Consider the following 24,149-nt stretch of genomic DNA (forward strand, 5'->3'; position numbering starts at 1 on the left):
AAACCTAGGGACCGATGATCTCAGCAGTTTGGTCCCATAGGAACATCTAAAGTGCCCCAGAAAGAATGGTGTGGAACAGGCGGCGGACACTCGGACGATCTGTTCTGTTGCAGGGTGTGGGTGGGCCCGCGGCTGTACGTGCTGCTGTCACACCCGGAGCATGCGCGCCTGGTGCTCAGCACGGGTGCGCACGTGGACCGCGACGACTACATCATGGAAGTGCTGCGACCGCTGACTGGCAATGGACTACTCGCTTCTAGGGGGGACGTCTGGCGCAGCCGACGCAGGTCAGCCTTGCCGGGCACTCACCTGGCGTCAATTTCTGCGAAATTTCGCTTTCATTATATACCTGAAACTCCACTTGTCTGTCACACTACTCTACTGGATGAAGTTTGCCTTAGGCGTTTCGATATTACATAATTTTCAAGGGGTATACAGAAGCACGTACACACTATAATAAACCTGTAATGGGTACGTCAATGTTACAATGAATCTGCTAAAGTTTACGGGGAAAGCAAACCAAACTTTGAAAATATAAAAAAAATTTGCTAAAATACTGTTTACAAACTGACTTACGGGTACAATGCCCCTCGTCATCTGAAGTGAACCACAGCCCAGTCCAAAGTGATCGTAATGATACGTGTTGTTAAGAAGAGGGCGCTAGTGTAGCATGTTGTGGTTGTTGTGGTCTTCAGTCCTGACACTGATTTGATGCAGCTCTCCGTGCTACTCTATCCAGTGCAAGCTTCTTCATCTCCCAGTACCTACTGAAACCTACATCCTTCTGAATCTGTTTAGTGTATTCATCTCTTGGTCTCCCTCTACGATTTTTACCCTCCACCCTGCCCTCCAATGCTAAATTGATGCCTCAGAATATGTCCTACCAACCGATCCCTTCTTCTAGTCAAGTTGTGCCATAAACTCCTCTTCTCTCCAATTCTATTCAGTTCCTCCTCATTAGTTATGTGATCTACCCATCTAATCTTCAGCATTCTTCTGTAGCACCACATTTCGAAAGCTTCTATTCTCTTCTTGTCCAAATTATTTATCGTCCACGTTTCACATTCATACATGGATACACTCCATACTACTACTTTCAGAAACCACTTCCTGACACTTAAATCTATACTCGATGTTAACAAATTTCTCTTCTTCAGAAACGCTTTCCTTGCCATAGCCAGTCTAAATTTTATATCCTCTCTACTTCGACCATCGTCTGTTATTTTGCTCCCCAAATAACAAAACTCCTTTACTACTTTAAATGTCTCATTTCCTAATCTAATTCCCTCAGCGTCACCCGATTTAATTCGACTACATTCCATTATCCTCGTTTTGCTTTTGTTGATGTTCATCTTACATCCTCCTTTCAAGACACTGTCCATTCCGTTGAGCTACTCTTCCAGGTCCTTTGCTGTCTCTGACAGAATTACAATGTCATCGGCGAACCTCAAAGTTTTTATTTCTTCTCCATGGATTTTAATTTCTACTCCGAATTTTTCTTTTGTTTCCTTTACTGCTTGCTCAGCATACAGATTGAATAGCATCGGGGATAGGCTACAACCCTGTCTCACTCCCTTCCCAACAACTGCTTCCCTTTCATGCCCCTCTACTCTTATAACTTCCATCTGGTTTCTGTACAAATTGTAAATACCCTTTCGCTCCGTGTATTTTACCCCTGCCACCTTCAGAATTTGAAATAGAGTATTCCAGTCAACATTGTCAAAATTTTTCTCTAAGTCTACAAATGCTAGAAACGTAGGTTTGCCTTTCCTTAAGTTATCTCCTAAGGTAAGTCGTAGGGTCAGTATTGTCTAACGTGTTCCAAAATTTCTACGGAATCCTAACTGATCTTCCCCAAGGTCGGCTTCTACCAGTTTTTCCATTCGTCTGTAAAGAATTCGTGTTAGTACTTTGCAGCCGAGGCTTACTAAACTGATAGTGTAACATATATGTCTCAAATTACATATAGACTTGTATACAAAAATTTTAAAAAAGCCAACAATGTAACCGTAAGACTAGTAAATTGTCTATTACATTTGTCCTACAAGTAACTGCACTGTTGGTGTACTGAGTGGAGTTATATCACAAACCGATAGGCATTACATGTGGAGGTTCACGTTAACGAAGAGCCAAAATCTGCTATCAATCCGTTTTGAATATTTCATGTTTTGGGAGCCTCCTTCCACGTTCTACACAATCAGTCACCCCTCCGCCTTACCTTCCCCCTTCCCCTATCTTGCTCTTGCAATATATTGACGGCACCATCTACTTACCTAGCTTCCCCTCAGTGCTTCCATCGTCCATATTTCCATTTCTTCCTTTATAACCGGTCCATCCCTCTATCGCAATAAATTACACTACTGTGCAAAACTTAAGGACGAAAGTACAAGGGGTATTCGGAAAAGTAGGATCCGATCGGGCGCGAAATGGAAACCACAGTGAAAATCTGACGAAGCTTTGCACAGATGTGTTGGCCAGTGCCTCTAGTACGCCTGTCGATCGCGGCACGTCGCTCTTTTCAGTTCTGGGCTCACAGCGAGAACGTAAAAATGGCTAGAAAATAATGTCTACCATCAAGTATGAGGGCCTGTCGAAAGACTTCACCTGAACCTATGCAACCCACATAATATAACTGTCATGTATTTCGCTCTACATGACAATTCTCGGCCGCACTCTGCAGGGAAAATGAAGATGCTCCTGCAGCGTTTTCGATGGGACATGTCTGATCACCCACAATACAGCCTGTAATTAGTTCTCCCTGAGGTTCATGCCTGCTCACGTGAACCGCTGGCTATGAAGACAGCCTTTTAGCACTGACAACGAATTGTAGACCAGCGCAGAGAATTGGTGAGAAGCACAGGCCTTCTATGACGATGGTACTGGAAAGTTTGTACAACGCTACGACAGATGTCTAAGTCGGAACACCGACTATGTATACAAGTACCTGGAAGTTGTAGCAAACTCTTGCAAATAAAACATCTTTGATTTTTATAGTGGTTTCCATTTCGCGACCGATCGGTCCATACTTTTAGAATAGCCCTCGTACATGATATACCAATGGCAAGTAACGTAACTCGACGAATCTTGCGCCATATATGTAAAGAACTGTTACAGTACGGTGCAAAAGGTAACTGAAACTAATTTGCAGTGAGACAAACAGAGATAATACTTTTGTTCAAAGACAGTAATTACAATGTAGTCAGCGTTATTTACCATTGTCCCCTGAGCATTACAAAAGACAGGACGTTGTTCTTAACACAGTTTCTGACCACCACGAACGCCAGTGCCTGCTCTGAAACGTGCTCTCTTGTTGGCCAAAAGCTTAGTAAGCAGTTTTCGTGGTGAGACCTTCCATTCCTTCACCAGTGCTGTTGACTGCCGCGGATAGTTGTTGGTGCGTGTGAACATGCCGCAGTACGTCTCCTCAACGCGTCCCATACGTGCTCCGAGGGATTTAAGTCGGGGGGACGATCAGCAAAGTCCGTACACCGGATAACCTATCATGCCAAGGTATGTGCCTTCTCCGCTGTTCCGTGCGGTCGTGCATTGCCGCCCATAAAAGTGAAGTCTGGGCGGAATGCACCTCTAAAAAGACTGACATTGGCAATGAATACAGCTTCAGAATAACGTTGACTGCTGAGTTTACCGTGTTCACAGATGTGGAGGTCAGGACGTTCAAGCAACACTATACCTGCCGATATCCAACATTGTCGAAAATGGTGTTTTGGTTTTCCAGCCGGTGTGAAGTTGGAAGGCATCATGTTGCTTGGGCATACTGACCTCCATTTCTTTGGACATGACATTCTCAGTTGTCAATGTTATTGTGACGCTGTAGTCTTCTCCATGTGAGTCTTATCAGGGATGAATTTGGGTCTCACTTCATTTTTATGGATGTCTATACGCTCCCGCTTCGATGAGCGCAGGTCGAGGACCTTTTGGAACGAGAGGATATTCGGCGTCTTCCGACTTAAATCTGATGGAGTATGTGTGGGGTGTGTTTAGGATGCGTATTGTAGTACATTCACATGCACCAACGACCATAGAGCAGTTGTCAATCGCACTGACGATGGAATGAAAGCCGACCGTTGTGGCCGAGCGGTTCTAGGCGCTTCAGTCTGGAACAGCGCGACCGCTACGGGCGCAGGTTCGAATCCTCCCTCGGGCATGGATGCGTCTGATGTCTTTAGGTCAGTTAGGTTTAAGTAGTTCTAAGTTCTAGGGGACTGATGACCTCAGATGTTAAGTCCCATAGTGCTCAGAGCTATTTGAACCATCTAGGAGACTGATGACCTCAGATGTTAAGCCCCATAGTGCTCAGAGCGAGAGGCGTAACACAAGGACTCTTTAACAACCTAGCAGCGAGCTAGGAAACATGTGGCAGAGCATGCGTCGCTGTCCATGATGAACGGATGTCTTGTACAGAGAAACATTATGAATTCCCTGACTTCAGCATAATTATTGCCTTTGAATAAAAGTGTCGTTTCTCTTCGTCTCATTACGTTTTCCTTCTTCTTCATTTACTTTTTGAACTATATTGCAGCTGGTCTTTCAATTTATGGCGCAAATTTCATCATTGATCTCTATGTTTCTTGTCAGTGACACGTCATGCAAAAGTTATCTCCATCCTTAGGTATTGCATACCAGTGTGAATAGCACTACACTAAAATTACTTTTTTGGCAAACTGTAGCATTATGACACTTAGTAATTATAATCAATGTTCCAAATAGCACTGAAAACATTAGAACAATTTAAAGAACAATGTAAGTTAGAAGTTTAAGTGAGGTGCTGAAAACAAGATAATACTTTCTTCCTTTGCTTCTCTGTAAGTGTTCTGTTGGTAACAGTGGTTTAGTGGCACACAATTTGCAGTTCTGCGACACTTATCTACAACATATGAACCCGGTTGTTCCATTCGAATCCAGCGTAGTGTGTATGGCAGCGTGCCCAGGCAGCTGTCTGTGACGACAGGCGAAGGGAGGATACCTGCCCGCCACACACGCCAGTCACACCTTGTGGATTGAGCGTAACACCGACTCCTAATTATTGTACCCCTACTACATCACCATTGAAGTGACAGGAACAACTCGTCGTCATTGCGAAGGGAGCTTAGAATTTGGTTTTTCACATTCTTAACAACATTAATAGCATCCATCGGCTCACTGCGGAAAAACATAACGATTTTCATTCCTTCACGGATGTACAACAAAGAAGAAGCGCAAAATCGCGGGCTACACAGCATATTTCACAAAAATAAGCTTACACGGACGGCCACGTACTTAGTAATTCAAACTATCGCCCATGATTAAAGTATTGTACAGTTAAAATACATAACAGGTAATAAATAACCTATTGTTGTGTTCTGTTGTTGTCTTCAGATCGAAGACTGATTCTATGCAGCTCTCCATCTTACACTATCCTGTACAAGCCTCTTCAACTCCAGATAACAACTGCAGCCGACACCTATTTGAACCTCTTCCCTCCCACCCACCTCCCCACACACACACTTCCTTAAATTGATGATACCTACATGTCTCAAAATGCACCCCATCAGCGGACCCTTTCTTTTAGTCAAGCTGTGACACAAATGCCTTTTCTCCCCAGTTCTGTTCAGTACCTCCTCAGTAGTTACATGATCTACCCATCTAACCTTCAGCATTCTTATAAAGTGTCCCTTTTCAGAAACGTCTATTCTCTACTTGTCTGAACTGTTTATCGTCCACGTTTCACTTCCACACAAGGCAACAAACCTGATAAATAACTTCAAAAAAGACTTATGAACTCTTCGAGCTATATTCGATGTTAAAAAATTTCTCTTCTGCAGGAACGCTTTTCTTAGCATACATTTTATATGCTTTCTACTACGGCCATTATCGGTTATTTCACTGCCCAAATAGTAAAACGATAGCTAAGCGCATCTATTAGTTTTCAAGTCTAATTTGGTAATCTACGTCCCTCAGCATCGGCTGATTGAATTAGACTACATTCCATTACCCGTATTTTGCTTCCGTTGATGTTAATCTTATATCCTCTTCACAAGACACTGTTCATTCCGTTTAACTGCTCTTCCAAGTGCTTTGCTGTCTCTGACAGAATTACAGTGCCATCGGTGAAACTTACAGTTTCTACCTCTTCCCATGAACTGTAGTTCTTCCTCCAAATTTTCTTTGCTTTAGTTTACTGCTTGTCCAAGGTAAAGATTGACTAGCATCGAGGATAGGCTACAATGCTGTTTCATTCCCTTTTTAACCAATGCTTCCTTTCCGTGTCCCTAGACTTTTACAACTGCCATCTGGTTTCTGTAGAAGTTGTACCTTTCGCTTCCTCCATTTTACTCTTGCTGAATGACCATATTATCAGTCACTCCTTAAAGGGACACACTGGTCACTTTGGAGCGCTACTGATGGAATAGAACTAGCGCAGAGCGGTCATATAAGACTCCACCGCTGCTTTAATAAATGGAAGTCCGGTTGTGTGTATGTGCCAATCGGTTGTGTGGAATCAGTGCAAAGTAAGATGGGCTGATGTGGAGACAAAATGGCTGACGATGATGTTTGGTTTGTGGGGCGCTCAGTTGCTCAGTCATGAGCGCCCATACGAAGTCCCAATTTTTAGACACTCCGATGTTTTACACAGTCCAATCTAGCCACGTCACGAATGATGACGGTGATGATGATGATGACGAAATAATGAGGACAACTCAAACATCCAGTCCCTCGGCAGAGATTATCCCCAACGTGGCCGGAAATTGAACCTGGGACCCCGTGATCCAGAGGCAGCAATTCTAGCCACTAGACCACGAACTGCAGACAAAATGGCAGACAGAAGCAACAGTGTCCATAAACACAAACTTAATGACCATACCTCATCTGTTGCTGTCTCAATGAGGGCTGTCCACGCATGGTATACTTTAACCACTTCTGAACTCTTCAAGATATATTTGATGTTAAAAAACTTCTCTTCTGCAGGAACGCTTTTCTTACCCTATATTTTATATGCTCTCTACTTCTGCCATTATCGGTTATTTTACTGCCCAAAATAGCAAAACGATAGCTAAGCCCATCTACTAGTTTTAATGCCTAATCTGGTAATCTATGTCCCTCAGCATCGGCTGATTTAATTAGACTACATTCCATTACCCATATTTTGCTTCCGTATGTTTGGTTTGTGGGGTGCTCAATTGCTCAGTCATGAGCGCCCATACAAAGTCCCAATTTTTACACACTCCAATGTTTTACACAGTCCAATCTAACCACGTGACGAATGATGACGGTGATGATGATGAGGAAATAATGAGGACAACCCAAACAACCAGTTCCCAGGCAGAGAAAATCCCCATCTCGGCCGGGAATTGAACCTGGGACCCCTTGATCCAGAGGCAGCTACTCCAGCCAATAGAACACGAACTACAGACAAAATGGCTGACAGGAGCAACCGTGTCCATAAACATACAGTTAATGACCATACCTCATCTGTTACTGTCTCAATGAGAGCTGTCAATGCATGGAATACTTTAACCACGGTGGCACGCGAATAGTTTACAAACTTTGCTGTTTCGGAAATGCTTCCATCCTTGGCCAGGAGGCCAATGATCACGCCCTTTCGGACTTCACACTAATCACTCTGTTTCCGCATTACTGCACTGTTTTGTACGTCCCCCGAGACGTTTTATATATCCTCCACTGCTAGTGATGTCACCAGCCGTCTTGAGTGGTTGTTGCATGTTGATGTGGAACACAGACAGTGATCACATTAATGGGACTGAACCGTGTGTTACCTGGTTGGTGCTCGGACTGTGTAACCTGTTACCTGTAGTTAATAGTTTAGCTCGTTACTAGTTGTTAGGGTAGCCGTAGCCTCTGTTAATAGGGCCAGTTGACGGTTGCAGGCTGCTGAGCCGCGTGTACAAGACGCAGTGGCTGCAGGAGCAGTACGCGTGGCTGCAGAAGGCCGCCGAGACGCTGGTGTCGGCGATGCGACCTCTGTGGAGCGACGAAGCCTCAGCAGCAGGAGCTGAGCAGGAGACGCTGGGGCACCTGGCCGCCTGCACGCTCGACCAGGTGGCCGGCTCAGTGGTGGGCTGCAGCCTGCTGGCGGGCGGCGCCGACGGCCTCGGCTTCGTCAAGGACTACATGAGGGCCGTCCAGACGCTGCACGCCAGGGTACGTACCAGCAAGAGGCCGCCGTCTGCAGGGCAGGAACAGTTCTGACAAGCTAAAACTGTGAGCCGGACTGGGACTCGAACCCGGTACCTCGCCTTTTCCAGGCAAATACTCTTACCTCCTTCCTACCTTTCATACTTCGCAGATGTTGTGTTGCAACTTCCTCCACAGCCGAATGCGTTATCGAGGCAGGACTCACGATCCACTGTCATAGCTTCACTCCACCTGTACCTCTCTCCTACATTTCATACTTCTCAGATGTTATGTTGCAATTACGTCCACAGTCGAATGGTTGGCAGCTCGGTAGTCCAGTATGTTCAGTCAGGTCTCTGGCAATACTCCGTAATAAAAAACTGAGTGAAGTTGAACTTGAAGATGTTTCATACAACAACCGCACTGACCTAATGGCCGGCCGTTGTGACCGAGCGGTTCTAGGCACTTCAGTTCGGAACCACGCGACTGCCGCGGTCGTAGGTTCGAATCCTGCCTCGGGCATGGATGTGTATGGTGTCCTTAGTTAGGTTTACGTAGTTCTAAGTCTAGGGGATTGATGACCATAGATGTCAAGTCCCATAGTGCTTAGAGCCATTTGAACCATTTTGAACAGATCTAATGACGGAAAATGACGAAAAACTAAGAAGCAAAAAATGAAAAATTGTTGGCATCGCTGCCTTGTGTGTGGTAGAATTCGGGTTCGGTTCCCGGTACTTCTTCAGGAGTTCTCTGAGGTACGGTATGTCTGTACCGGTGTCTAGCCTTCTGAGGCTAAATGAGGGGCTGTTCGAATAAAGAAGCAGCGGAATTACCGGGATTCACCTACTAGCAGTTGGGGCGGTTGGCAACAGGCTGATCACATGTCGCACGATCGTACATTACTCCGCGTACAGCCATGTAGTCAGCAGTCAGCCCCTCAGACAAGCCTAATACCTAATCCCCTAGTGGTGTTTATGTTGACGCTTGTGTTCCCCTGCATGATGGGGCATAGGCGAGGTTGCGATTTTGAGTCCCAGTCAGGTACAAAGTTTTGATCTGCCAGTAAGTTTCAAAACAGTGCACAATTCGCAGCACAGTAAACGACCCGTTCTAGATGTATTCTATCTTTCATAGCAATTATTCATTGGGTGGTTGATACCAGGCTCGAGACGAAGTTGGTATTTTAGTATCTTGAATAGCCTTTCAGTATCAACATCCATATTATAGTCTGTTTCCACATCCAATACAGTCTTGTGGGAAGCGCATTCAATAAGTGATGCAAAACAGTTTTTTTCTTAGCCAGTTTTAGTTGAAAAGATGCAGAACGTTTTGTGGGACATCTTGGAATATTCCTCGTTCAGCATCTATAGATTCATGAAACTGCGTTAGTTCGCGCATTGGGTTTCTTTTGGCGGAAAACCAAAGCACCGAAGATATTCATAGGCGTTTGCAGAATCTCTAAGGAGACCAGGCAGTGAACAGGAGCACGGTGAGTCGTTGGGCGAGGCGCCCGTCACCACGGCAACGCGGTCGCGCAGACCTGTCTGATCTCCATTGCGCTGGTCAGCCGCACACAGCTGTGACTCCTGAAATGTCGGAACGTGCGGACACACTCTATATAGGTGGTCGACGAATCACAGTCAAGCACCTTGCTTCGCAACTGTACATTTCATTTGGTAGTGTTGACATACTCGTCCACCAGTTGGGGTACTCAGAGGAGTTTGCCCGTTGGGTTTGTCGCCGCTTACAAAACACCACAAATAGCAACGAAGGACTATCTGTGAGCAATAACTTGCGCGTTACGAGGCTGATGATGGGAGGTCATTGATGCAGTAAGTCGCAGGTTGTGACGTGTACCGGTAAAATGGTACCGGGCCGACACAACCGTGTGGACATACAGGCCTTCTCAGTAAGGTGGCCTAAGATTGTCGCATTAAACGAAGATTGCATCGAAAAATTGGATTTTTGTAACCAGAAGAGTGGGGAATAATATGGCTTATTGGAATCCTGAATAGAATCAATCCGCTTCCAGATAAAGATGTGTGGCATTACTTATTGGAATGCTCCTCAGATTAGAGTCTTGCTATATAACTGGTCATCCAGCATTTCTAGATAATTATTCGCATGATTGTAATAGTACACATTGGATATCTAGTGATAAGGATCAGGAACATTACGATATAGCTGTCAAAATCGTGGAAGGTTCTCTGTCATGCTTCGCTACCCGCCTGAGACCCTACCGTTTCTCAGGCTTCAGTCGGTAGATACTTGAAACAATGTGAAGAACGATACACCGGACTATACGGCAGTTCTAGAGTTCTCATTCTTCGTATTTCTCGACATCATCTTGTCTTTCAAAAACCTAATTGGTACAATGGCTTTTGCAATTTATTTATAAATATTGATTTATTAAGAACTTTTGCATCATTCATGTTGACTTGATGTTGCTCTTCCAGGTAAAACATTTATTAATCTGACATTAGGTACATTACTTGCCACGGCTGTTAATGACTCTCGTAAGACATCAGTGCGGTAAGACATTTTCAAGCCAATTCAAGACTCCGCAAATGCTTATAGTGTTAGGGAGACGAATACACCAGATTCTTTTTCACGGGAATCTACGGTGAACGTCACCCACGTCCATCTATACTCGTCCCAAAGCTTCGTAAAAGAGTTGGACTAAAGCGTAAGTTGGATGGAAGTAGTAGCAGAAACAGAACGCATAGTAATCATGCGCCACACTTCACAGGAATTTCCTCACAGTGACTATTACTCCCCAGAGAGGTCAGCACGCCGCCCGCTTACCTGCAGATATGACCCTGTCAGCTACAAGGGTTTCATGAGTGGATGAGAAAGCTATAGTATTCCGTCATCTCCAACATGGAGTGAATTGCTCGCTAAACAGCTTAAGGTCTTTAGAAACGACCAAGCGGGTTTTGATAGTCAGTCGGGCGGAAAAGAATCGAGCAGGAACATCGAATACACTATCTGATCAAAAGTATCCTGATACGTGTTAGTGGACATTAGTTCGGGTGGAGTTCTCCCTTCGCCTTCATGACGCCTTCAACTCTGCTAGGTACCATGAGTTGTCTGAATGTCTGTCGAGGAATGCTATTCTTCCATCAATAGCGGAAACAAGAGAAGGTGGTGATGTTGACGCTGCGGTCTGGAGCTAAGTCCACGTTCTAATCAATATCAAAGGTGTTCCAATGAGTTCAGGTCTAGTCTCTTGGAAGGCGAGTTCATTTCATTAATTTTGCTGTCAACAAATCATTGCCTTACTTCACAGATGCTGCTTTATGACATGGTGCCTTGCCATGCTTACACAATGATTATCTCCGAAATGCTTGTTCATACCCTTCCTCCTTTACCACTAACTTAAGCGCCGCATGGACACTACACTTCAGACAAGTAAAACGCTCCCGCACCGTAACACCACTTCCTCTGTAAACAGCACATGATGGCAGCTAACTTTCGCGAGACATTCGCCAAACCCAGTCCCTTCAACCGGATTGCTACATCTACATATCTACATCTACATATATACTCCGCTAGCCACCAAGCGGTGTGAGGCGGAGGGCACAATTCGTGCCAAAGTCATATTTCCTCCCATCTGTTCCACTCGCGGATTGCTAAAGGGCAAAACGACTGTGTGAACGCCTCCGTACGAGCTCTAATTTCCCTTATCTTTGGATGGTGATCATTGCACGATTTGGAAGTTGGTGGTAATAATATGTGCTCTGCATCCTCGGTTAAGATCGGATTTCGGAATTTAGTGAGCAGCCCCTTCCGTTTAGCGCGCCGGCTATCTGCAAGAGTGTCCCACTTCAAACTTTCTATGAGGTCTGTAACGCCCTCGCGATGGCTAAATATACCAGTCACGAATCTTGCCGCTCTTCTTTGGACCTTCACAATCTCTTGAATCAGACCCAACTCGTAAGGGTCCCATACAGACAAACAATACTCTAAGACTGGACGAACTAACGTATCGTAAGCTATTTCCTTTGTTGAAGGACTACGTCGCTTCAGGATTCTACCAATAAACGGCAATCTAGAGTTTGCCTTAGCCGTTACTTGTGTAATCTGATCATTCCATTTGAGATCATTTCGAATAGTCACACCCAGGTACTTGACGGATGTTACCGCTTCCAAAGATTGGGCATTTATTTTGTACTCGTACATTAATGGGGCTTTTGGCCTTTTTCTATGCAGTTCGCTACATTCACTAATATTGAGAGATAACTGCAAGTCATTAGACCATGCTTTAATTGTCTGCAAATCCTCATTGATTTGTTCACATCTTTCATGTAATACTACTTTCCTGTAGACTACAACATCATCCGAAAACAGTCTAACGCCTCTGTCAGTACCATCAACCAGATCGTTTACATATCGTAAAAAGCAGTGGACCTATTACGCTGCCCTGGGGCACACCTGAAGTTACGCTTCTTTCTGTTGAAGTCACCCCGTCACCCCGTTCAGGGCGACATACTGCTCCCTGTCTGTTAGAGAACTTTCTATCCAACCGCATATGTCATCGGATAGACCGTAAGCGCGTGCTTTTTGTTGCAATCAACAGTGCGGAACTGAGGCGAACGCCTTTCGAAAGTCGAGAAATATGGCATCAACCTGGGAGCCAGTATCTAGAGCCTGTTGTATCTCATGCACAAAGAGGGCCAGCTGTGTCTCTCATGATCGCTGTTTCCTAAAACCGTGCTGGTTTCTGCAGATGAGCTTCTCAGATTCTAGAAAGGTCATTATGTCTGAACACAAAATATGTTCCATGATTCTACAACAAATCGATGTCATTGAAACTGGCCAATAATTAAGTGCATCCGATTTTCTACCCTTTTTTAGAGCCGGCCGGAGTGTCAGATCGGTTCTAGGCGCTTCAGTCTGGAACCGCGCGACCGCTACGGTCGCAGGTTCGAATCCTGCCTCCGGCATGGATGTGTGTGATGTTCTTAGGTTAGATAGGTTTAAGTAGTTTTAATTTCTAAGGGACTAATGACCTCAGACGTTAAGTCCCATAGTGCTCAGAGCCATTTCGAACCTTTTTAAGATTTCTATGACCTGGGCCTTCTTCCAGTCCCTTACGGGGATACCATCTGAGCCAGATGCCTTCCTAGCGTCTAAGGATCTTAACTGTTTTACAATCCCAGGTACACTAAACACCATGTCAGCCATCCTTGCGTTTGTTTAATAGTTGAAAGGAGGAATGGTGCTGCAGTCCTCTACCGCAAACGAGTTTTTGAATGCTAGGTTTAGAATTTCGGCCTTGTGTTTATCATCATCAGTTACATTACTCGTACTGTCAGCAAGAGAAGGTACTGAATTATTTGTAGCGTTCATAGATTTTATCTATGACCAAAACACTGGTTCGCAGTCATCCACTGTCCAGTGCCATCGCCCTTTACACCACCTCAAACGTCGCTTAACATTGACTAAGGAAATGTGTGGCTTACGAGAAGCTGCTCGACAATTGTGTCCCAAACTCCCTACGCACTGTCATTGGGCTAGCTGCACTGCTGCTGACACTCTGAAACTCACGAGTGATCCCTTTCGCTAATATCATTCGATTTTTTTGCAGTTACTCTTCGCAATGCTCGGCTGTCCCTTTACGTCAGTAGGATGAGAACTGCCTGGTTTTGATTTACATGTGGCTGTTCCTTCGCGTCTCTACTTCAAAAGCACTTCACCGACAGCCGACATGGGCAGATTTAGCGGGACTACAATGTTCCTGATGGATTTGTTACTCAGTGAAGATCCAATGACGACTCTCTTGACCGACCCATTCCATTGTTACCGCCTCTCTACCAACTATACAATACTCCCCGCTGCCTTTTATACTGCCTATTGAACAATTGTTCAGTACATTGGGGTGTCCGGATACCTTTGGTCAAATAGTGTAGATTAGGAATGAGACAAGACTTTCAAACAGTTTTGACTACTGTCAGAAATTCGGTATGCGCTCGACCAGCAGTTAGGGAACCGAATCTACTACCTCTAGGAATGGTGAACGAGATGGCAGTGAAACCATTTTAAGCCCCTGGTATAGTACATACAATTGATTTTCTGCAGTTTCCCCTAAATGTTAAATAATCGTAAAGGAACAGAAAAAAAGGTATGTATTGAATACAGAACTAGATGTTTGCGGTCTACAAAGCACAGTGTATAGAATGGCAATACATCGAAATAGCCGAATTGAACACCTAGCAGCTGTGAAAGTGATACATGAGTATCAACTACTTCAGTCATACTCCAAAGTATTAATTACAGGATATTAAGAATTTTCAGACACAGGCTTGAAAGAAGGAACAACAGTAGTAAAAGTATTAATCACGGGAATCAAGACAAATTTGAAACAGTTAGGTACTCAAAAGCTATAATAAGTCAATACTTAAATGGGGAAATGTTAGAATACGACCTGTTTACAGTTCTACAGAGATTCGATGGATTAATAAATGCCTGCAGAAGGAAAAAAATTTATTGAATTTGAATGAAACATTGTTTCGTATTGTAAACATTTAAACAGAAAATCGGTCTTTTTCGCAGTTGTAGAAGGATTGGTGTGTTACATATAGGCTACACAGTTTACTCAGAGTTTAAGGCAATGAACTTGGTAAGATAGCTGTGATCAAGATAAGAGAAGGAGTTGCACAGGCAACACGACGTCACTGAAACAACTAAAAGAGACAACATTATGAATATAACAAAGAGACTTTAATTTGTAGAGTACGTACAAGAATTTCTACAAGTCAAGACGAAAACTTTTCAGCATGCTCTTAAACAAGATAACTGACAGTGTAATCTTATGAAAGATGTGAATTTTATCGCCAGAACAGCGACAAAAGTAATTTTCAATGCGCTTCATTATTACCATATGATATATTAACAAGCTATATCTTAGAAATTTTTTATTAAGACAGAAGGCCAATGGCTTCTAGAGGAAGAAATCTCTGATAAATAGCTACAAACTGAATAAGAATTATCTGAAACAAATCTGAAAATAAACATTCTTCGACTTAAGAAAACGTAATCGTGTAGAAGAACGGGAGATTACCAATGATTATAAACCACAACAAAGAAGAAATATAGGAGGACTAATGACAAGATAGAAAAGAAGAATTACTAAGAGCTTTGTGTGTATTTACGTACAGTGTAAGATTTCTTTACGTACACACACACAAACACACACACACACACACACACACATACACACACAGAGAGAGAGAGAGAGAGATTAAAATATTCAGTCTCTATTAATTTAGATTTCTGTGCCATCGACTATTATATTTCTTTTATGTATCAGGCCCTATTGATTACTAACAATAGTCATTGTTTGGAGGCTCGTTACCGTAAAACACTTACTGTGACTGCCACGTAAAAGGCGGTAACGAATATCCATTGGACTTCGTAAAAATAGATCTGTAGGCTCACTTCTGGGTAATAAAATACTTAAACGTCATGGCTATTGAACCATCAGTAGCTTAGCCATCAACGTGAGAGCAATTTCCCGATGCATCCAACTGTAACACAGAAATTCATTGACCTACTCAGTATTGCGATATCAAAGGGTTATCTGCAATAAGTGGCTGGCACGTGATATTTAAGAATGGAAGTATTATTATTTCATAAAAGTTCAAATCATGAGTACCGGCAACATTACCTCTGACTGTACCAACGGCTCAAACAGAAGTAATTCACAGGAAGAGGAAGTCACTATTTCCCTAAAAGTTCATTTCATTCTTTAAGAAAAATAAATACGGATTTTCCATAGACATTGGTTTCACCTATAGCCTCTGAATTTCCTTTAACGCTTGTTCATTAGGCTTTTACATTACATATTACGCGTACCATAATATTTTTTAATAAGTTGAAAGTGCTTTGCATTTTTCAGATACATTTTAGTAGCAGTGACAGATAATAGTCTACTACTTTCAAAAGGTTGTCTCGCATGCTTGTTTACGAGGAGTGGCTTACCGACTGGTAAAACTTGAGGTCTGTGTTGTTCGTGGCGATGATTATTATCGACTCCATGTCACAGATGACGCAACGTGTGGATATTCCACAGGGCTCCATCGCTGATTAGGGTCTAACATAAGGAGCTGTGGCAGCAACGCTAGAGCCCGATGCTGCGTATGCATCATTGCAGCTAGCAGACACAACTATCAGTTGTCTCGACAGTGACAGCACGTCAGCGGAGTTTTCCCGTAGTGGAGATCTCCGCTACCTGCCCTAAGTTACCTGAGAAACAATGATTCCCGCCACCGGTCTGACTACCTTCAGCCAGCCAGCCAGCCACCCAGGAGAACCAGTTATTAAAATGTTACTTTTCACTTCAAATAAAATTTGCGAATGTCTAAAGTTTACCACGTAATTTCGTAAAACTGCTACCCTTACTTTGCCCCTTCAGCATAAATTCACCACCGATAGTATTTTAACTGTTTAGTAGCCTGCATAAGCACGGCTAATAATTAGGAGATAGATAGTCAGTCAGTACCCTGAAAACTTCATTAATTAGTCGATTTGTATTTCAGCGCTCAAGTTGTTTCATAAGTTCATAGCTTTGGCTATAAGTTTCTTCTCTATTTTCGAAAAATTTTCTTGACCCGCTATATGTATAACTACTTTATTATGGAAAATGGCTGTTCTTGATGTTGTCATTGTTGTTTTTTTAGGTGCATTTTGTGCTCGTCCTAGTTCCAAGTGCTGTAATGTAAGTAGCAAACACTATAATACGCGGATTCCTATACAGTAAAGGGTTTGGTGTTGCAGGTTATGAACCCATTTCTGCTCGTGACACCAATATTCAAGTTATCAAGTCTTGGTAGGGAACAAGCGAAACTGGCAAATTCCATGCATCAGTTCATCGACGACTCTGTGGAGAAAATGAAGAAACTACCATCAGAGGAAAGTGAAAGCTGCGACTCTGAAGCTGGCTCAGCAGGAAGGTAGGTACCTCAGTGCGCTGCTACTACATAAATTGTGGGTTCCATCTCAACCAAATAATATTCGTGCGTACGCAGCTACTAGTCTTTGCTTTGTCTGAAAATCTCTGTGGCCCTGTAGTTTGCAGAGACGGTCAGCCAACGAAATTTCCTTCTCCACTGCAGGCAAATGTGTCTTTCAAGAACTCTTAAAAAAATTGCCGGGAAATCTTTAATAAGACAACAATAGATTCTGTCAGTCCCTTATCTTCACCTTACATAAGGCTTTATCTGTAGTGACAGCTTTTCCAGCCGTAAGACAAATTCTTAATTTTTTTCCAAATAATTTTTCTTGTTAATTATTTCAATAGACTGTAAAACGTGTTAATTTGCAAGACAGTTACCTATTTCCCAGTCTAGTATCTTAGTTTCTATAATCATTGTTCTTCCAGCTTATTAAGTTTTTCTAGAAATTTCTCAACCATTTGGTCACTCATCGGTGATTAATTTATCCTCTACAGATAGAAAATATGATCTACTAACCTTCTTCTCTTTCAAATGAGGGTACGTCGTAGAGTTTTATCCTTGCCTGGCCTATACAGTACATCGTTACCAATTTCTTCTTCCTACTCAAGGGCTAAGGTATGTCGTTAAATGATCATATTACGCACACTTTGCAGTTCGATAGGATATGTAGTGACTGGTTCGCACTGACTTTTACCTTTCAATTAGTTTTCAAGTACTTTAATATTACAAGGGCAATTTGAACGGATTTTCCGTAGAATGCAGTGTAGAGTTCTGCGGCCGTCCAAAGGTTTTTATGCGTTGGATCTTTTACACAGAGAATCATTGACGCCTGATGGCCACTCCATGATTTAGTATGGCTACGAGTGGGTAGTAGAACAATTACTCTCATTTTCATCAACTTTCTCATGTTACTTGCGACACCGAAAACAAGAAAGTATTGCTTTGTAGCCCTAAGGACGGCCTTCATTGACTTCACTGAATTCTTATCTCACTAAGTTTACGTCGGTGTTAGTTCAAACAATAATGTAAATTCTCTAAACAGTTTAGTTGTAACTTACTAGCCTACATTATCGAAACTTCCGTTCTGGAGTTTCCAGTCGCTAAAGGTGGGATGGAACGGTATTGTTCAAAAATGGTTCAAATGGCTCTGAGCACTATGGGACTTAACATCTGAGGTCATCATTCACCTAGACTTAGAACTACTTAAACCTAACTAACCTAAGGACATCACACACATCCATGCTCGAGGCAGGATTCGAACCTGCGACCGCAGCAGTTGCGCGGTTCTGGACTGAAGCGCCTAGAACCACTCGGCCACAAAGGCCGGCTCGGTATTGGTCACTACACATGCTGATTGCTTGTCCTTTATCAACAAAGAAAAAAATTATTTTTGAACAACTAAATGCACATAACCCATGAATTTATGTGGACATTAACATTATATTACAAAGTCATAATTGTAAAAGTTATCTTTAAATGCCCCCCCAACCCACATGAACCATGGAACTGAGCGAGGTGGCGCAGTTGGTAGCACACTGGACTCGCATTCGGGAGGACGACGGTTCAATCCCGTCTTCAGCCATCCTGATTTAGGTTTTCCGTGATTTCCCTAAATCGTTTCAGGCAAATGCCGAGATGGTTCCTTTGCAAGAGCACGGCCGATTTCCTTCGTAATCCTTCCCTAACCCGAGCTTGCGCTCAGTCTCTAATGACCTCGTTGTCGACGGGAAATTCAACACTAACCACCACCATGAACCATGAACCTTGTCGTTGGTGGGAAGGCTTGCGTGCCTCAACGACACAGATAGCCGTACCGAGGTGCGACCGCAACGGAGGGGTATCTGTTGAGAGGCCAGGCAAACGTGTGGTTCCTGAAGAGCGGCAGCAGCCTTCTCAGTAGTTGCAGGGGCAACAGTCTGGATGATTGACTGATCTGGCCTTGTAACAGTAACCAAAACGGCCTTGCTGTGCTGGTACTGCGAACGGCATAAAGCAAGGGGAAACTACAGCCGTAATTTTTCCAGAGGGCATGCAGCTTTACTGTATGATTAAATGATGATGGCGTCCTCTCGGGTAAAATATTCCGGAGGTAAAATAGTCCCCAATTCGGATCTCCGAGCGGGAACTACTCAGGAGGACGTCGTTATCAGGAGAAAGAAGACTAGCGTTCTACGGATCGGAGCGTGGAATGTCAGATACCTTAATCGGGCAGGTAGGTTAGAAAATTTAAAAGGGGATATGGATAGGTTAAAGTTAGATATAGTGGGAATTAGTAAAGTTCGCTGGAAGGAGGAACATGACTTTTGGTCAGGTGAATACAGGGTTATAAATATAAAATCAAATAGGGGTAATGCAGGAGTAGGTTTAAAAATGAATAAAAAAATAGGAGTGCTGGTAAGCTACTACAAACAGCATAGTAAACGCATTATTGTGGCCAACATACACACGAAGTCCACGCCGACTACAGTAGTACAAGTTTATATGCCAACTAGCTCTGCAGATGATGAAGAAATTGATGAAATGTATGATGAGATAAAAGAAATTATTCAGGTAGTGAAGGGAGACGAAAATTTAATAGTCATGGGTGACTGGAATTCGACAGTATGAAAAGGAAGAGAAGGAAACGTAGTAGGTGAATATGGATTGGGGCTAAGAAATGAAAGAGGAAGCCGCCTGGTAGAATTTTGCACAGATCATAACTAAATCATAGGTAACACTTGGTTCAAGAATCATGAAAGAAGGTTGTATACATGGAAGAACCCTGGAGATACTAAAAGGTTTCAGACAGATTATATAATGGTAAGACAGAGATTTAGGAACCAGGTTTTAAATTGTAAGACATTTCCAGGGGCAGAAGTGGACTCTGACCACAATCTATTGGTTATGAACTGTAGATTAATACTGAAGAAACTGCAAAAAGGTGGGAATTTAAGGAGATGGGACCTGGATAAACTGAAAAACCAGAGGTTGTACAGATTTTCAGGGAGAGCATAAGGGAACAATTGACAGGAATGGGGGAAAGAAATACAGTTGAAGAAGAATGGGTAGCTTTGAGAAATGAAATAGTGTAGGCAGCAGAGGATCAAGTAGGTAAAAAGACGAGGGATAGTAGAAATCCTTGGGTAACAGAAGAGATACTGAATTTAATTGATGACAGGAGAAAATACAAAAATTCAGTAAGTGAAGCAGGCAAAAAGGAATACAAACGTCTCAAAAATGAGATCGACAGGAAGTGCAAAATGGCTAAGCAGGGATGGCTAGAGGACAAATGTAAGGATGTAGAGGCTTATGTCACGAGGGGTAAGATAGATACTGCCTACAGGAAAATTAAAGAGACCTTTGGAGAAAAGAGAACCACTTACGTGAATATCAAGAGCTCAGATGGAAACCCAGTTCTAAGCAAAGAAGGGAGAGCAGAAAGGTGGAAGGACTATATAGAGGGTCTATACAGGGGCGATGTTCTTGAGGACAACATCATGGAAATGGAAGAGGATGTAGACGAAGATGAAATGGGAGGTATGATACTGCGTGAAGAGTTTGACAGAGAACTGAAACAGCTAAGTCAAAACAAGGCCCCGGGAGCAGACAACATTCCATTAGAACTACTGATAGCCTTGGGAGAGCCAGCCCTGACAAAACTCTATCACCTGGCGAGCAAGATGTATGAGAAAGGCGAAATACCCACAGACTTCAAGTAGAGTATAATAATTCGAATCCCAAAGAAAGCAGGTGCTGACAGACGTGAAAATTGTCGAACTATCAGTTTAATACGCCATAGCTGCAAAATACTAACACGAATCCTTTACAGACGAGTGAAAAAACTGGTAGAAGCCGACTTCGGGGAAGATCAGTTTGGATTACGTAGAAATGTTGGAACACGTGAGGCAATACTGATCCTACGACTTATCTTAGAGGAAAGATTAAGGAAAGGCAAACCTACGTTTCTAGCATTTTTAGACTTACAGAAAACGTTTGACAAGGTTGACTGGAATAGTCTCTATCAAATTCTGAAGGTGGCAGGGATACAATACAGGGAGCGAAAAGCTATTTACAATTTGTACAGAAACCAGATGGCAGTTATAAGAGTCGAGGGACATGAAAGGGAAGCAGTGGTTGGGAAGGGAGTGAGACAGGTTTGTAGCCTCTCCCCGATGCTATTCAATCTTTATATTGAGCAAGGAGTGAAGGAAACAGAAGGAAAAATCGGAGTAGGTATTAAAATCCATGGAGAAGAAATAAAAACTTTGAGGTTAGCCGATGACATTGTAATTCTGTCAGAAACAGCAAAGGACTTGGAAGAGCAGTTGAACGGAATGGACAGTGTCTTGAAAGGAGGGTATAAGATGAACATCAACAAAATCAAAACAAGGATAATGGAATGCAGTCGAGTTAAGTCGGGTGATGCTGAGGGAATTAGATTAGGAAGTGAGACACTTAAAGTAGTAAAGGAGTTTTGCTATTTGGGGAGCAAAATAACTGGTGATGGTCGAAGTAGAGAGGATATAAAATGTAGACTGGCAATGGCAAGGAAAGCGTTTATGAAGAAGAGAAGTTTGTTAACATCGAGTATTGATTTAAGTGTTAGGAAGTCGTTTCTGAAAGTATTTGTATGGAGTGTAGCCATGTATGGAAGTGAAACATGGACGATAAATAGTTTAGACAAAAAGACTATAGAAGCTTTCGAAATGTGGTGCTACAAAAGAATGTAGAAGATTAGATGGGTATATCACATAACTAATGAGGAGGTATTGAATAGAATTGGGGAGAAGAGGAGTTTGTGGCACAACTTGACTAGAAGAAGGGATCGGTTGGTAGGACATGTTCTGAGGCATCAAGGGATCACCAATTTAGTACTGGAGGGCAGCGTGGAGTGTATAAATCGTAGAGGGAGACCAAGAGATGAGTACACTAAGCAGATTCAGAAGGATGTAGGGTGCCGTAGGTACTGGGAGATGAAGAAGCTTGCACAGGATAGAGTAGCATGGAGAGCTGCATCAAACCAGTCTCAGGACTGAAGATTACAACAACATCTTTAAATGTGCGTGGGAAAATTATTTATGTTGATAATAACTCAGGTTTTCACACTTACAACACGGCAAAATTTATACGGGTTTTTATTAAATTGCATTTCTACTTGCAGTCACGTTCTGTAATGTGCAGCCAAATTACAGACAAACAGACCTAGTGTTAAAGCTCAAACAAAAATATTCAAATAACAAACAAAATGCGAAAATGTAGTTTGATTGAAAAAGAAGTGGAGATCTGTCGAGTTACATACGAAATCGCACATACAGTCAGCTAACGGCGATTGTAGTTTCTCGATCATCTATTCAGAATGGAGTACAGCAGACTTATAAAGATCATGCTGAACTTAATCATATCAATGAAAACCCATAAATGCCTAACAGAAGTTAATGAAGCCATAAATGAAACTCCTATTTAACAAAATCGATGGAAATAGAAAGAAGCTGAACCCTAATTCTTAAACAAATATTTGCTGAGAAGTCCAGCCGACACCACTCTGCATCTACAGAAGATCGTAAACAGAAATATGTTGATTATAAGAACACGTGCTGTTTGCTGTTTCTGGTATGTCCGAAAGACCTATTGATGTCAATTGCATCGAGACTTATAACGAAATCAGCAGCGATGAGGCAAAATCTGTGGTGGACTGGTACTCGAATCCGGGATCACCTGTTCACTATGTACACTACTGGCCATTAAAATTGCTACACCAAGAAGAAATGCGGATGATAAACGGGTATTCATTGGATAAATATATGATACTAGAACCGACATGTGATTACATTTTCACGCAGTTTGGATGCATAGATCCAGAGAAATCAATACCCAGAACAAACACCACAGGCCTTAATAACGGCCTTGATACGACTGGGCATTGAGTCAAATAGAGCTTGGATGTCGTGTACAGGTACAGCTGCCCATGTATCTTCAACACGATACCACAGTGCATCAAGAATAGGGACTGGCGTATTGTGACGAGCCAGCTGCTCGGCCACCATTGACCAGACGTTTTCAGTTGGCGAGAGATCTGGAGAATGTGCTGCCAGGGCAGCAGTCGAACACTTTTTGTATCCAGAAAGGCCTGTACAGGACCTGCAACATGCGGTCATGTATTATCCTGCTGAAATGTAGGGTTTCGCAGGGATTGAATTAAGGGTAGAGCCACGGGTCGTAACACATCTGAAACGTAACGTCCACTGTTCAAAGCGACGTCAATGCGAACAAGAGGTGACCGAGACGTGTAACGAACGGCACCCCATACCATCACGCCGGGTGATAAGCCAGTATGGCGATGACGAATACACGCTTCCAATGTGCGTTCACCGCGATGTCGCCAAACACGGATGCGACCATCATGATGCTGTAAACAGGACCTAGATTAATCCGAAAAAATTACGTTTTGCCGTTCGTGCACCCAGGTTCGTCGTTGAGTGCACTATCGCAGGTGCTCCTGTCTGTGATGCAGCGTCAAGGGTAACCGCAGCCATGGTCTCCGAGCTGATAGTCCATACTGCTGCAAACGTCGTCGAACTGTTCTTGCATATGGTTGTTGTCTCGTAAACGTCCCTATCTGTTGACTCAGGTCGAGACGTGGCTGCACGATCCGTTACAGCCATGCGGATAAGATGCCTGTCATCTCGACTTCTAGTGATACGAGGCCGTTGGCATCCAACACGGCATTCCGTATCACCCTCCTGAACCCATCGATTCCATATTCTGGCAACAGTCTTTGGATCTCGACCAACGCGGGCAGCAATGTCGCGATACGATAACTCGCAATCGCGATAGGCTACAATACGACCTTTATCAAAGTCGGAAACGTGATGGTAATCATTTCCCCTCCTTACACGAGGCATCACAACAACGTTTCACCAGGCAACGCCGGTCGACTACTGTTTGTGTATGAGAAATCGGTTGGAAACTTTCCTGATGTCAGCACGTTGTAGGTGTCGCCACCGTCGCCAACCTTGTGTGAGTGCTCTGAAAAGCTAATCATTTGCGTATCGCAGCATCTTTTTCCTGTCGGTTAAATTT

The 24,149-nt window shown here is 43.2% G+C and overlaps 1 protein-coding gene across 1 annotated transcript in view; it reads left to right on the forward strand.

Moving 5' to 3' along the window:
- LOC126484945 (cytochrome P450 4C1-like) overlaps positions 1-24,149 on the forward strand; it is a 299,145-nt gene that overhangs the window by 202,818 nt on the left and 72,178 nt on the right. The window contains exons 3-5 of the mRNA XM_050108545.1: positions 114-287; positions 7,887-8,160; positions 16,912-17,087. Coding sequence (XP_049964502.1) covers positions 114-287; positions 7,887-8,160; positions 16,912-17,087 — 624 coding nt within the window. The remainder of the gene's footprint in view (positions 1-113; positions 288-7,886; positions 8,161-16,911; positions 17,088-24,149) is intronic.

This window comes from Schistocerca serialis, chromosome 6 (assembly GCF_023864345.2).
Source record: "Schistocerca serialis cubense isolate TAMUIC-IGC-003099 chromosome 6, iqSchSeri2.2, whole genome shotgun sequence".
Taxonomy (NCBI): domain Eukaryota; kingdom Metazoa; phylum Arthropoda; class Insecta; order Orthoptera; family Acrididae; genus Schistocerca; species Schistocerca serialis.